We start from the raw sequence: 14,277 nt of genomic DNA, 5'->3' as shown, positions 1-14,277 counted from the left end.
TACTGCCTGATGAAGTTGCAGCCTGGACCACAAGACTCTCTGGAGTAGGGTGCTTAGATAGGTATTCAGGGTCAGCAGCAGATACCCTATATTTCGCTGACAACTTCTTGTTAACCGCAGGGACAACTTCAGGAGTTTCCCAGTTAGTTAAAATCTTTATTTGTAAAGCAGAATGAAAGGGAACCACAGGATCCTCCTGTGGACCTTTATCCAGAATATCTGTGAGGTCATCCTGTTGAAAAACAGGTGAAGGCGCAGACCAACCCATGAACTCCATAATTCTTGACATTAGGGTTCTATAAGGGGTATCAGCATGTTCCCCTGGGTCTGGTTTGACAAATTCCACTTCTGGGGAAGTGTCTAGGCCACTTGCTTCCTGTAATGCATCTTGAAGGTCTTTCAACCTTCTTTCCTCAGAGGCAAAAGTCTCTGGTTCAGGTAATGTGGTCCTCTGCAGCCCAAAAGGCCTTTCTTGATCAGAATCCTCCCTTTCTTCAAAAATTGAAGTTAAGGGGGGATGCTCTGGTCTGTGAAATGGTATAAAACCCATCTCTAAAGCAGAGGGAGCCATCATCAGTGGCCTTGAAAAGGTCGATGTCGTCGACGCCGATGTAAAAATCCTCGAAGGCGCCGACAAAGGCGTCGAGAAAACTGGAAGAGGCCTCTAAGAACTGGAGAGGATTGGAATCCTGCTCGAGGATGTCGACGACGTTCTCGACGTCGTGTCGGAGGCTCTCGGTGTAACCGTTGGCTGTGGAGTAGCCGTGGGTCTTTCTTTTATCGGCGTCGACTCGATCGATGGATGCATCGAAGAACCCTTCGATAACGGCGTCGCTTGCGTCGAAGATGCTTTACTTCCCGATGGCTCATGGCGCTTTCGGGTCGACTCTTTCGCCGGGTGCTTCGACTCGCGGCGTTTAGATTTTTTGGGCTCTTCACCCGGGGTATCACCCTCAGCTGACTTCGAGGGGGACGAGGCTGCTTTCTCGAAGACGCTTAGCATCTTTTTTCTGAATTCCTCCCACTCAGCTTGAGAGCTGTGTTTTGTGGGGCAATTTACTCTTTCAGGGGAACTAGAAGACGACGATAAAGGGGATCTTCTTCGTCTTTTTTTCGAGTGTCTAGACCTCGACGAGTGGTGGGAGCCACTTCGAGACCTAGACCAAGAATGCTTTAGACGGTGAGGAGACGAATGTCTCGACTCTACCGCGGAAACTTTCGAGGAAGTTAAAATTGACTTACCTCTCTCGAGCTTCCCCTTACGCTCCTTCAAGGCTTTCGCCGTCATGGATAGGCATTCCTCACACTCCGAACACTGGTGTTCGATTCCCAGACACCACAAACAGATCCTGTGAGGATCCGACATTTTCTTCCCACAGTCTCGGCATTTTTTGAAACCGGACCGAGGAGTCGTCGGGTCGGAGGAGGAAGCCATCGAGTACGAGTCGGTTTTCTCGAGGAAATATGAATATATATCGATCTGATGAACTGAGCAACGGTATTCCGAGGCACACGAAGCGCGGAAAAACGGAACTGAGCAACGGACGCTGCGCGTGGCCATTTATAGGCATGATGACGTCGGCGTCGATACGGTGGCCGTCGAGGAGCACCTACTCGACGGACGTCGACGCACAGCGCCCTCTACTGGGAAAAAAAATTTCCGAGGCCAGCAAGCTGGATACACAAATATCATAGATAAGGAATACGTCGGAGGACACAATCCCTTCGAAAAAGTGCTATAAAATGTGTTTGGCCAGGGTATGGGTTGGGCTGGTTGCTTGCTTATATTCAGGATGGACGTGGGGATATTACTGCCCCTATAGTTAAAATCAAAAGTTGGCACCCATGAACCCACAGTTTAATTTCCTAAAAACTGCTGTCAGCACAACAGAAGCATTTATTTGTGATTAACAAGTTTGACAAGCATATAACATCTTTATAAATATAACCTATGCTAAAACACAGAGGGCCACACAAATAACAGAGTATGTGTGGTGTCTGACAAAAAAAACATTTCAACGAAAACTAGTGAACACAAGCAGCATTTCTCAATTTGGAAATTACTTTTGTTTTTTTATGGAAGTGTGAAATGCACATTTGGAAAACAATAGTGTGCCTAGCATGTAGAAAGCCTGCATAAAACGCAAAGGAAGGGCACAAAAATTACAGGATATTTGTGTGGTAGTCCAACAAATATCTGTCTTTTTGAGACAGCTACTAATAAATAATAATGCAACACAGAGGTTTTTGAAGGTCTTAATATAATTGTGAAGGCATATGTTATTCCATCTGTTTATAGAGAGGAAATAATTGGGCCAAAACAATATTGGAAAAAATTCAGAGGTTTATAAATATCCCCACCCCGCTATCGCCCGCTAGTAGCTCTCCACTGTTGGCCTCCACTACAAGTAGCTCTAGCTAACGTAAAGGTTGGAGACCCCTGCTCTACAGGGTATATAGCATGAATGTTTGTGTCTAAGAAAAGGAGGACCGGAATGCTGAGCGGCTTGCTGCACAATACAAAGAATCTTAAATGTAACCCACTGCTTAATAGGAAGTTAGTGAAGCTGGCATAACAGAGTCAACGTATGATCAAGCCTCGAGGCATTAAGAGCAAGGGGCGCCACAGAGGTTTACAAAACTTGAAGGCGATGCACCAAATAATCCAGTTGCCCTAGATAAATACCAATTACAGTAGTCATTACAGTAGTCATAATAGAGGCAGTGACCAATCGGGACCGGAGGTGCAGAGGAATAAAAGGCAAATTCGATATGTGATTGAAACAAACGAACACCAATTAAATTTAATTGTATTGTTATATTTTTTAAGTGATGTTGTAAAAGTTTAAAATGTATGTTGAACTAAAAACAAATAAAAAATAAATTAAAAAAAGGCAAAATCTTTAACAGTTTAAGAAATCCAGTATTGCACACAAGACCCAATCTGTGCCTCTCTGAAGCTGGAAGATTGTAGTTTCATTCCAAGACTTAACTGAAACACTGTTAGTAGGACAACAGCCCCAAGACTTGGGCCACAAATTGTAGTTCGACAAGTGACTGAACTCCTCGGGGCCGATAAATAGAATCTCTGTCTTCTCTCCATTCAACTTCAGCCAATTTTCCAATCCCCTATAGGGGCTAAACACGATCTTAACTTACTTGGAAGATCAGACTCAGGGGCTTTAAGTAAAAAAAAAATCAGTCGAGTATCATCCGCATAAGTATGAAAACATACCCCATGAGACGATATCAAATCCGCAAGAGGGCTGAAATAGATATTAAAAAGGAGAGAGACAGGGAGGAACACTGGGGAACACCACAAGTGATGGGAGCAGGTGGCAACTTAAATGGAAACAAGGACACTGATCGTTCTGATAAAAAGGAAGAAAACCAAGAAAGGGGTTGGGGGGCACTAATGCCAGCTGCTTCCAGACCTCCAAAAAGGATAACATGGTCAATCGTATCCCTGCTTGTAGCATCTTAACCTGCAATCTACCCCCTATCCATTATCTCTCTCCCCATTTCCCCACCTTATTGCTAATGCATGAGTGACTACATTTCGCCCTCCAGCCTCCTTTGTGCCATCTCACATTTCCTCCTTAAGTCAATTAATAGCAACCTCTTAATGTCGCTAGTTCTCTCAATGCGGCCCTAAGACTCGGTCTCAGGTCTTCAGAAACGGGGTATATAACCTTTCAAATTTTCGTAGTCATCCTCTTTTTCCTCTCCCTCCAGAATTGCGTGGTCCTCCAGGTCTGCGGGAGCGTTCTCCAGGAATCACTCAGGCACCCTCACAAGATGATTCTAAAAAGGGACGCCAGGGCACCCTCTGCTTCCTCCCTGGTAGTGATAGAATGTTCTTCACTTTTAATCTCAAAACTCAGGATAAATGGACACGACCATCTGTATTTCACTCCCAATTCCCAGAGCTAGAACATCAGGGCCTTACATCCCCCTTTGCTTCGTCAGGGTGAAGGACGTTAGATCCTGCTAGATATGAACCCTCAAGTCTTCACAACTACAGTCTGTGTGCACCCTAGCCATAGCTCGAATTTCCACCTTATCCCTGTAGTAATGGCACTTCACCAAAATTGTGCACGGGCCCCCTGATGAGCCCCTAGAACAATGGATTCTATCGAAAGTAAAGGTTTTCTCACCCTTCCCTTCTTCATAAAAGAGTGTTTTCAGGAGCAACCTGACCTTCTGTTGCAATACTTGGGGGATTTTGCCCTCCCCCTCACCAACTCCCAGTATGCGAATATTAGCTCTTTGCTCCCTATTTTCTAGGTCATCCAGTTTGGGAGCCATATCATATACTTTTACTTCCAGGTCCTTTATTTGCGCATCCAATCTCATCTCCACGATGTCCACTGCCCATTAGTATTCTCCAAAGCCTCAATTTTCTCCTCTGTTTTATCAACTCAGCGTGTTATCTCTTTCGGGGAGGCATGAATGTCCCCATGCATTGATATAGTTGCGGGTGCTTCTCCTTGCCGTTGTTGTGGCCCCTCAATTATCTCCCTTTTAAATCTTTGGAGATCTACCACTGATTGTCTGTGGAACATCTGGTGTAGGTTAGGTATAGTGGGGGAACTGCACTGAAACCAGGTGCATGGGCTCGTATGATGATTGAGAGCAGAGTGTTGCGTAATGGTTATAAGCTCAGGTGCTTTAATTAGACACTTGTGCCTAATATTTCAGGTGATTTCATTAAACACTTTTGCCGACACGTGCTTTGACCCAACAGGGGTCTTTTTCAATGCGTGTGTTAATTATCAGGAGTAAAGATCGAAAGATCGATGTGACCGCCCATCTAGTCGCAGTGGCCTTCGTGGCCAATAAGGTTAACCAACAGAGCCCTTGAGCCCGACCTCATTATCTTTACTACTCACTGGCTGCAGGACACAACACTAACTACACTGGACAAATGCAGTGATCTACATATTCTAGTGCTCTTCCTTCCATCTGGTGTGGGGTCTACCAGTACTCCGTCAAGACACCGGAGAGCCCACAGTGTTACAAGGCAACCTAATGTGTGGTTCCGCTGGTCCTTCAATGGGTGGCTCATACAGCTTGTACAGGAGCTGCACCATGTCTGGCCCTCACTCTTATCAACAGCTCAACTGCCTTGGTTCCAATTACAGGGAAGGCAATTATCCCACGCTCACTCCTGCGGGTAGAGGAGACTGTCCTTCCTACCTTTCGTTATGAGCGCATTAGTAATATATAAATGGTTCACTCCCTTTTTATTATACTAAAGATTGGAAGAATCAAAATCTTAATGTTAATGAATGGTTGAACATCATGGGCTCTACACATTAAAAAATGTGTAGAGCACAATAATTGAAACACCCTTCTATGGCCCAATAGTGGCGATGTCAAACTCCAGTACAAAAGGAGTTATATACAAAAAAAATGATGAAATCAGTAATGGCAAAAGGATCTATGTGATCACTGTGACCACACACAATTGCGATGGCCGAAAATGCAGATTTCTTTTTTAATTAAACCCCCTTTACACCACATATATATGCGGGTGGAGACCCCCCTCAGCCCCGCCATATTACTATAATATCCCATATCCCCCCACATACATACGTGGTGCAAAGGGGGTGTTAAAAAAATAAAAAAATAAAAGTCTGGCATTTCGGCTATCGTAATTGCAAGGGCAACATTTTGGGCCATTACCATGGCAAAACACTGGTATAAATCCTCCATAGATTTATATCTTCGAAATCTCAGACAAAGAAGTAGGATTTCAAAAAAACAGAAGCTGATTGGGGGACGGCAGCAACAATGACTTAAATGGATCAAAGGTACCCTCAGTGACAGTATGATGGGTCTGACCCAGTCAAGGAGGTCAAGGGGGGAGGAGAGCAAAGACCCCAGACAGGATGTGGAGGATTTGAGAGGACACCCTTCGCTGGCTCCCCAATTTGTGGAGCCATGTAGGTGCATTGCTGTCTCTGTCTCTGACCCGATGCCCATTAGTCTTTGTCCTAGCCAGGTCCCTTTTCTTGAATGTTTCTGGTGGCTCCAAAGAGATAGGTGTTCAAAGAAGCCTGATGTACCAAAACAAGACACAGTAACTATAGTAGCCAGCAGGCGCCAGATGACCAAAAGACTGAGATGGATTGTGGATACCAGGGAGCAGCACAAAGTAATGAAAAACTAGAACTACAATTACCACAATGAAGCTAGGTTCAATGGGAAAGAACTGGCTCAAAATAGGAGGAACAAACTTGTTGCTTAAAAAGAAATTGACTAGGCTTCCTCATTCAGGAGCCAAAATAGAAGCTCAAAATCCACCAAGGGGAACATTGGAGTAGCAATGGCAGAGTTGGAGCTAGTGGGGACATGTACTGTAGTATGGGAGAGCAAGCAACACTCCCAAAAACCCAATTGGACAGTGACATACTGGACCCAGGAGGTGAAAAGACTGTAAATTGTGTGCAGGAGACTGCATTGCAGGCTGGAAGACAATGGGGACTGGAAAGGAGCAGGGCGAAGGGCCCTTATGAAGACATCCTGGGGAAATTCCAATAGAAAAGGCGAGTAGATGGGAGGAATTGGGATTAGTTTAGGTAGCGATTGGATAGGAAGCAGACGACTCGGGTAGCCAATGTGAGCAGGGAGAACCTTCAAGGAAGGAAGAGGAGGACTATAAAAAGCCAGGAGAGTCTGTCTGCCATGTGATGAGTGGTTTCAGTCAGGTAAAAAAGGAGAAAGGAGGACCAAGGAAACAGAGGACGTTACAGCAGGTGGAGGGGGGACTTGGAGGCGTTCAGCATTTTTGCAGAGAGCGAAGGTAAGGTGTTGGGATTGACAGGCCAGTACGAATTGTGGCTGATTGTATATGGGTGGGTGAGTGAGTGTGAGAGTGATGAGTAAGACTTGAAATATGGGGAGTAGAGAGTCAAACGAAGAAGAGCGGGTTGAGGAGAAGTTTAGTGCGCAGGGTCCTATATCCATGAGGCAGTTTAGCAAACAGGATACTAGATCCATAGTGCCAGTTTAGGGATAAATTAGAGCAGAGGCCATCAGGTGAAGGAAGATAAGTGGATGGGGGACAGAGCAGGGGGGGGTCAGAGCAGGAGAGGAAGGTGGTGGGAATGTGTGCCATGTAACATGGAGGATTTCGGGGTACTCGGAGGGAGGTGCCGGCTATAGGATGGAACGCAGGCTTGGATCACGAAATTCAGCCTGTGTTCCTCAGCACCTGAATGGCCCGCATCCTTCTCCCTGGGTGCTAATGTAATTTAGACTGTACTTCTTAGAGACTGAAATCCCCAACCATATTGAAGGCGTGCAATTCGATTTTAGGGTAACTCCACTTTTAGTGGCCCCCCCATTCCCCTTTGCTTTCAAGGAAAACAAAGTTAGTTCATTACACTTTTAAAAGCAATAGGGGGAAATATAATGATCTATGTGGCATAAATGAATTAAGAGTTCTTTTTAAAATAATCATCCACAAAAATCACATTGAAACATTGATGTGTGCAGAAGAAAAGAACTGCCCTGTTCAGAATTAGAAAGTCCAAATGCAGTTGTCTGAAAGAATATTAAGAAGAACATACCTGTTCTGGGTTGGCTGTGATGGGCCCGCCCACAGTCAAGGGCGGGGCCTGAGGCGGCGAGTATGGTAACGGCGAAGGTGAGGGTGACGAGGAATAAGGACTAGTGTTCATTTTCTGCTGGGACTGCGACTTGTGCATGTTAGCTGCTGGATCCACTTCTGGGATGCTCTGCCACACCAACAGGGACAAAAAACAAGGGTGGAAATATATATATATATATTCTATCAGCAGTTCCAAAATTCCAGCACAATGGAGAAGAACAGAAATTCTGTAAAACTGTTAGTCCACCTTTTGAAATCAAATTGAACAAACCATTGCACAGTGCCAACACAGCACCAACAATGACTTCAAGATTCAAAGGATGGGCCAGGGCCACTATGTCGAACAGTGAGTGTTAATAGCATAGCTGATATTACCAGTGAGAGCACATTGCTATTATGCTGTTTACTCCCTCTCATCAACCATGGATCATCCGAGCCTTCCAACAGATGAGGGCAACCATGTACCACAACCTGCACAGCTGACACAAACCCCACTCTTTAATCTTGCACCCTACAAGGAATTACTCATTGTTTTTACTACTGTTCTAACCCATCACCGCTCCATAATCTCATCCTTGCAAGCTAGCGATGACCTGCCAGACCATGCTTACCTCTTCTATGACTCTGCTTTTCCTCCCTGCCCAATCTCCCTGCCCAACGACCGCCCCAGTCCCCAAAACCACCTTGGCTGGGAGTTGTCCCCTATTCTACAGTCTACCAATCCCTGCTGTGCTGCTGCTGACCCATTTCTATCACAAACAGTCACACTCTGACATGTTCTTACGGCTCTCCTTTTCAACCTTTCACTCTTCCCATCTTGTTTTGAGGTGACCAGTTTCATACTTATTTTGGGGAGACCCACCACTGACCACAACAACCCAGTCATCTACGGACTTGACTATCTCTTCTTTCATTATTCCGAAGTTTTGGAACATGGAATCTCCAACTGCATCGTTAAATACCTGGAGGCCAATTTACACAGTGACCCCCTTCAATTTGGGTTCTGCAGCAAGAAGTCTACGGATATAGCACTCGCATTTATCCAGGTCTCCCATTAAGGCTCAACACTGATATATGTCATATATCCTTGATTTCTCTGCCATGTTTGACACAGTGATCCTCCCTCTCTCCTTCAAACATGTCACATCCTGGCTTTCAAGGACTTGACTTCACCTCAATGGCTTCCCACTTTGCTGACTTCTCCATCTCCTGGAGCAGTATGCCCTCTGTCACCACTCCTTCTTATTTGGGGACCCGCAAGAGTCTGTCCTTGGTCCCCTCCAATCTCAGCAAACTCATCTCATTTGTCTTCCGATATCATCTATTTGCTGATGATTGCCCCAATCATCTCCTTCCCCTCCTTCGTCTCTAGGCTGTCATTTTGCATGGCATCAGTGCTTTACTGCGCTGACAAAAATTCTGAATGGCAAAATTCCTTGGATTTTTTTTTCCGGATTCCAGCACAGTTATATTTGGAGGTTCAGAGGGGTAATTATTTATGTAAAGGGAGTTAGGGGGTATCCCCCTTACATATAACTGCAAATCGAAGAAGAAAAATCAGCATTTTGCCATTCAAGATTTCTTTGTCGTAGTAATTACACAGATCCCTTTTGCATCACTGACAGACCAGCTGCTATGAGTCACTGAATATTTCTGTTTTGCCTGATCCTCAAATCCTACAATGGATGTTAAATTTCTCCCAGCCTCTAACACCACAGTAATTCTCCCCTCTCCTAGATCCGTTCCCTAGACCACTTCACCTCATCACCCATGGCTCTTTAAATTTATCAAAACAATTGTAGACACTGTTTTCAGTTGGCTGGATTCCTGTTCCAGCCTTCTCAAAGGACCTCCCCCATCCTTGGCCCAAACTCCTTTGCCTGTCATGCAAAATATATGGAACTTTGCTAATTGTATCAAAGACATGCACTCAAATCTCTAACCCACCCCCTCTTGTTTTCACGCTGGGTGGCTAGGCATGCAAAATATACGCCTATTGAAATTCTTCTGTCTTGTGTAGAAATCAATGCAAGGGAGTCCCCCTTCGTAGCAGAACCCACCTCTCTATTATCCCCCTGGTATGTTGAACTCCCAAGCTCCCCCCAACCTAACCGTTCCCCATCCACCCTGTGCTACCTCTCCATTCCACTTCTTTACCAACTGGCTCTCCTTACCCTCACAAATTAAGGGCATTCCAACAGGGATGGATTTGAAGATTGTCCTTAAGAATCACCCTCTCTATCCCTGTGTTGCAATTATTCTTCCACAACCACTATTATCACCAGCTGGATTGCCTATCTGCATAGTTCTGTTCAGTTTTGATATTCTTTTGTTGGACCAACTGAAAATATGCGGAGACAGTAAAATGCCTAATCAGATGGTGCTCACAAAACAAAATGAGCAACGTTTGGCTGCAGGAACAGTATGGTTGTAACTAAGTCCTCAGATGGCCTCTGTATCTACATAGATATAGTTCTTGCAATTGAACAGAGAACTGTATTCAATGGAAAACAATTTACAATTCTAGTAGTACCGAAAATTGTACTTTCAGCTGGAACGCATTCTTCATATAACACTACTTCTTGGTGATTTATAAGGCACCAAGTGCAACAAGGTCATGTGATTAATCGAGGGGTCAATCACTTCTCCCCAGGGGGGAGCCTTTCCTTGCAAGGCTAGGGAGGTGAGCCCGCTACGCAATATTCCCCCTAGGGGTGGCAGTATGTGGGACCTCACAGGGAGAGACTCCCCTTTTGGGGACAAGGACTTCCGTTCTGTCGAGGAACTCCATGAAACCCATTCTGATGGGCCGACATCATACAGGCTTCAGAGAAGTCTATCAGAACAAGTCACTGTTTGTTATTGTAATATTAGACCCAAAAATAGTGATTGCCCGAACCGACATAACGCATGGAAAAGACTTACCCAATTGCCCGATTTGGACTCTCTCGACGCCTGAACCTTTACTTCCTTATACCCCTGCCCCGGAACAGAAGCTGAAGACAACACTTTGACAGATGAAGACTGTGCTTTTTGTGGTTTATCACGTTATTTGTTAAATGTTTCTTTGTATGATAATCAGACGTATTACCAATTCCTAACTTGTAATGTCTATATGACCAAATGCTAATACAATAAGTTTAAAATAAATAGACCCAACATTCAACTTGAAGAAACCACTGATAAAAATACAGAGAAGAGAGGTGAGTGAGTAATGCCGATCACTCAGTTGTTGAAAGCCAACCAAACTGTTATGTTATGTTACTTTATTTATATCGCGCCAAAGCCCGTAGGCATCCAGGCGCCGAGAAATAGGAGTATGAGGCTCAAACTACTAATAATCAGTCATGTTGATTGAAGAGCACTGTTTTTAACTGCTTCCTAAATTCAAGATGATTTTCAGTTTTTCTTACACATGGTGGTAGAGCATTCCAAGCTTATGCCCCCTGAACGTGGAAGGCCCGCCCCAAGCTCCTGGCACGTTTAACCTGGTGCTGTTTCAAGAAAAAACTCAGCAGATCACAATTTTTTTTTTTTTGAGGATGATATGTACTTACTCGATTGTTCAGTTACGCCGGAGCGTTCCCAAAGATGCATTTGTGACACATCGTTAGCAGCTTAAACTGAACACGAGCTGCCACATGTAGCCAATGGACTCTTTTCCTAGCTGCAGTAGTTGGTTCAGACCGTTTCATCTGAACGATGACACGTGTGGCGGAGTTCTGAATTTTTTGCAGCTTTTGGATATCTGACCTGTTAGCACCTACCAGTAAGGCGTTGCAATAGTCCACACGTGGGAGAATCACAACCCTCACCAGTTTGGTTCAGTTTTCTATCGAAATCAGGAGCGCAATCTGTAAAAGCACCTTGAGGTAATAGTATTTTTTGTGATGGCAGTGACATGGGCATTACAGTCTAGACTTTCCTCCACGTAGGTGCCTAGAGTCTTAACTTTAGGTACAACCTTTATTTGACTGCCATCAATAACGACGCTGGAGTACTTCTGACTAAGACTGATTCTAGAGAGTCTTGGGCCAAACAGCATAAGTTCAGTGTTAGCCGCATTCATACACAGCCAATTTGCTGACATCCATCTTTTTATGAACAAATAGTGTCCAACAACAGCTGGTCTTTTTCATAGTCCCCAGTAATATTCAGGACCAGTAGGAAATTGTCCGCATAATTGCAGAAAAAGATGTCCATAGATTCCAGGTCATTACATAATGGTAAAATGTAAATGTTGAATAACAGATGAGTGGCAAGCACCCTGCGGTACTCCACATGCAATAGTTTCAACCTTGGAGGCACTGTCACGCCAGTAAACTCGCGAGAGGCGACCCTCCAAAAAGGATTTAAGCCATGTAATTGCCTCTATCGAGAGTCCTCCAACCATGGCCATGCGCTCGAGCAGAATTTTATGGTCTAGCAAGTCAAATGCTGCTGAAAGATCAGCAGCCCCAACTTGCTATGTTCCAGTTTTGAAAGCATGTGTGTCTGAAGATCAAGGAGGGCACTCTCCGTGCCATGGAAGCTCCTAAATCCAAACTGTTTTTCATGTAGGAAATTCACAGTATAAACATGGGATTGGAGCTGCACCGTGGCCACCTTATCAATGAGTTTAAGAAAAAATAGGGTGTTCATAATAGGTCTAAGGTTGGTGGCGTCTGAAGGATCCAATCCTGCTTTTTTTTTTTTTTTACCAGTGATGTCACTGCTACACTCTTAATAGATTGAGGGATAAAACCTGTTCGGAAGGAGGAATTCACAAACAAGTGAATCCAAGGAATATCCAATAACTATTTAGAAATCCTCTACTAAGACAGGGCAATCCTAACCAGGAGAAGGGAGTCATTGTCCTGGACATTCTGTTTTCTCTTAGTGGTAGGGCCAGTATAGATTAGCTTGGCGACGGAGGACAGATGGTTTACTTTTTGGACTTCACTACTGACGATGACCACCCTAGTTAGCTTTGTTAGGTAGGAAAACCCATAGAATAGGCATAGAAGAACAAGTTACTAACCCCTGGTTACTTTCTTTCGATTGGATGTTCCCTCCCACGTATTCGTCATCTTATGATAATTTTCCTTCCAGCATTAGCTGCTTCGGAATTATTTTCAACACGAGGCGCTGTGTGTCGTCTCGTCGAGTCGGTTTCCCTCGAGGGCCTCTGTTCGACTGTTGACATCAGTATAAATAGCGCACGCAGCGCCTGTTGGCTTCAGTTTGTTTTTCCCCTCCTGTAGAGGAATTACCAGGCGTACCGTAGACCGTAGGCTCCAAGAAAGCGTAGAGTATAAGAACACGTAAATTCTACAGTGGGGTAGGCGGGGAGGGGCAGTGAGGAATTTGGGGGAGGAACATCTAATCGAAAGAACGTTACCAGGGGTAATTAACTTGTTCTTCGAATGGATTGTGTCCTCCCACGTATTCCTCATCTTATGATAGACTCCCAAAGCAGTACTAATTTGGGGGTTGGAGTACTAATTATATTTAACTATTGTCATGGACAGAATAAAGGACCGCTTTTGCAAATTGTCCTTCCTGACTGGGAGATGAATCCAGGGAGTAATGTTTCCCAAAAGTGTGAATAGACTATCAAGTGGCCGCTGAACAAATATCTTTGACTGGGACACCTCGCTGAAGAGCAGCAGGGGTTGCCATGCCCCTTGTTGAGTGTGCTCTTAAACCCTCTGGTGGGTCTTTGCCCGCTGATCTGTAACATTCTCCAATAGGCAAGATGATCCATTTGGATATGTTCTGTTTAGTAACTGCTAAACCCAATTTACGGCCTCTATAGCCAATTAATAATTGGTCAGTTTGACGAAATTTAGCCATTCGTGATATATAAAAACGGAGGGTCCTTTTTGGGTCCAGCATATGTAATCTTTCCTCTTCCTTTCCAGGATGAGGAGGTGGATAGAAAGTTGGCAAAATTATTTTTTGCGACAAGTGGAATCTGAGACTACTTTATGTAAAAAACAGGGTTTCTCCCTGAGAACAACCTTGTCCTCATAGAAAACCGTATGAGGGGGTTTACAAGAAAGTGCCTGCAACTCGCTTACCGTGCGGGCTGACGTTATTGCTATTAGCAACACAGTTTTCAAGGTTAACAGTCTTAATGGGTATTGATATTGATATTTTATTTCTATGGCGCTCGTACACAAGTGTTTCAGAGCGTGACAAGGGAGGGGAACAGGGGAGAACAAAACAGCAAACTTACTAGGCCCAGTGACATTGAGAATGCGCAAGTGCATGGGAGAGGGGTAGGGAAAAGTGCATGGACGGGGGGAGAATTGGAAAGTGCTAAGCAGAGGAGAAACAGATAAATAATAATGAATAAATAAATAAATAATAAAGGCAACAAACAGCGGTAGTGCAGCCAGCAATTTGCAAGTGCTAGGTTTAAGGCAGCAGACAGGGTAGGTCTGATAAGTGCAGGAAGAAAAAGGGAGGGGTCTGTATGGATACAGACCCCAGTGCAAGGGGTGGCCCGGAGGCAGTGCAGGAGGGTGGCAGGGTGAGCAGGTACCTGGGCCCGAAGGACAGAGGGTGGCCAGGTGCACGGAGCCAAGCGAGAACATATCAGCAGGGGAGAGGGGGAGCGAAGGCAGAAGAAAAGAGGAAGGTCTTGAGGTGCTTCCGGAACCGGAGATGGTTCT

General features: G+C 44.8%; 1 protein-coding gene across 7 annotated transcripts in view; it reads right to left on the bottom strand.

Moving 5' to 3' along the window:
* The window catches only part of TOM1L2 (target of myb1 like 2 membrane trafficking protein), a 1,130,890-nt gene that overhangs the window by 528,236 nt on the left and 588,377 nt on the right, over positions 1 to 14,277 (bottom strand). For 4 of the 7 annotated variants that reach the window (XM_069645710.1, XM_069645713.1, XM_069645716.1 and 1 more), the window contains one exon: positions 7,578 to 7,755. In XM_069645710.1, coding sequence (XP_069501811.1) covers positions 7,578 to 7,755 — 178 coding nt within the window. The remainder of the gene's footprint in view (positions 1 to 7,577; positions 7,756 to 14,277) is intronic. The other 3 variants (XM_069645711.1, XM_069645714.1, XM_069645717.1) reach the window with 1 other exon arrangement.

This window comes from Ambystoma mexicanum, chromosome 2p, assembly GCF_040938575.1.
Source record: "Ambystoma mexicanum isolate Mex_15411 chromosome 2p, UKY_AmexF1_1, whole genome shotgun sequence".
Taxonomy (NCBI): Eukaryota; Metazoa; Chordata; class Amphibia; order Caudata; family Ambystomatidae; genus Ambystoma; species Ambystoma mexicanum.
The sequence above is the reverse complement of the archived record's forward strand: the minus strand, read 5'-3'. Positions and strand labels throughout refer to the sequence as shown.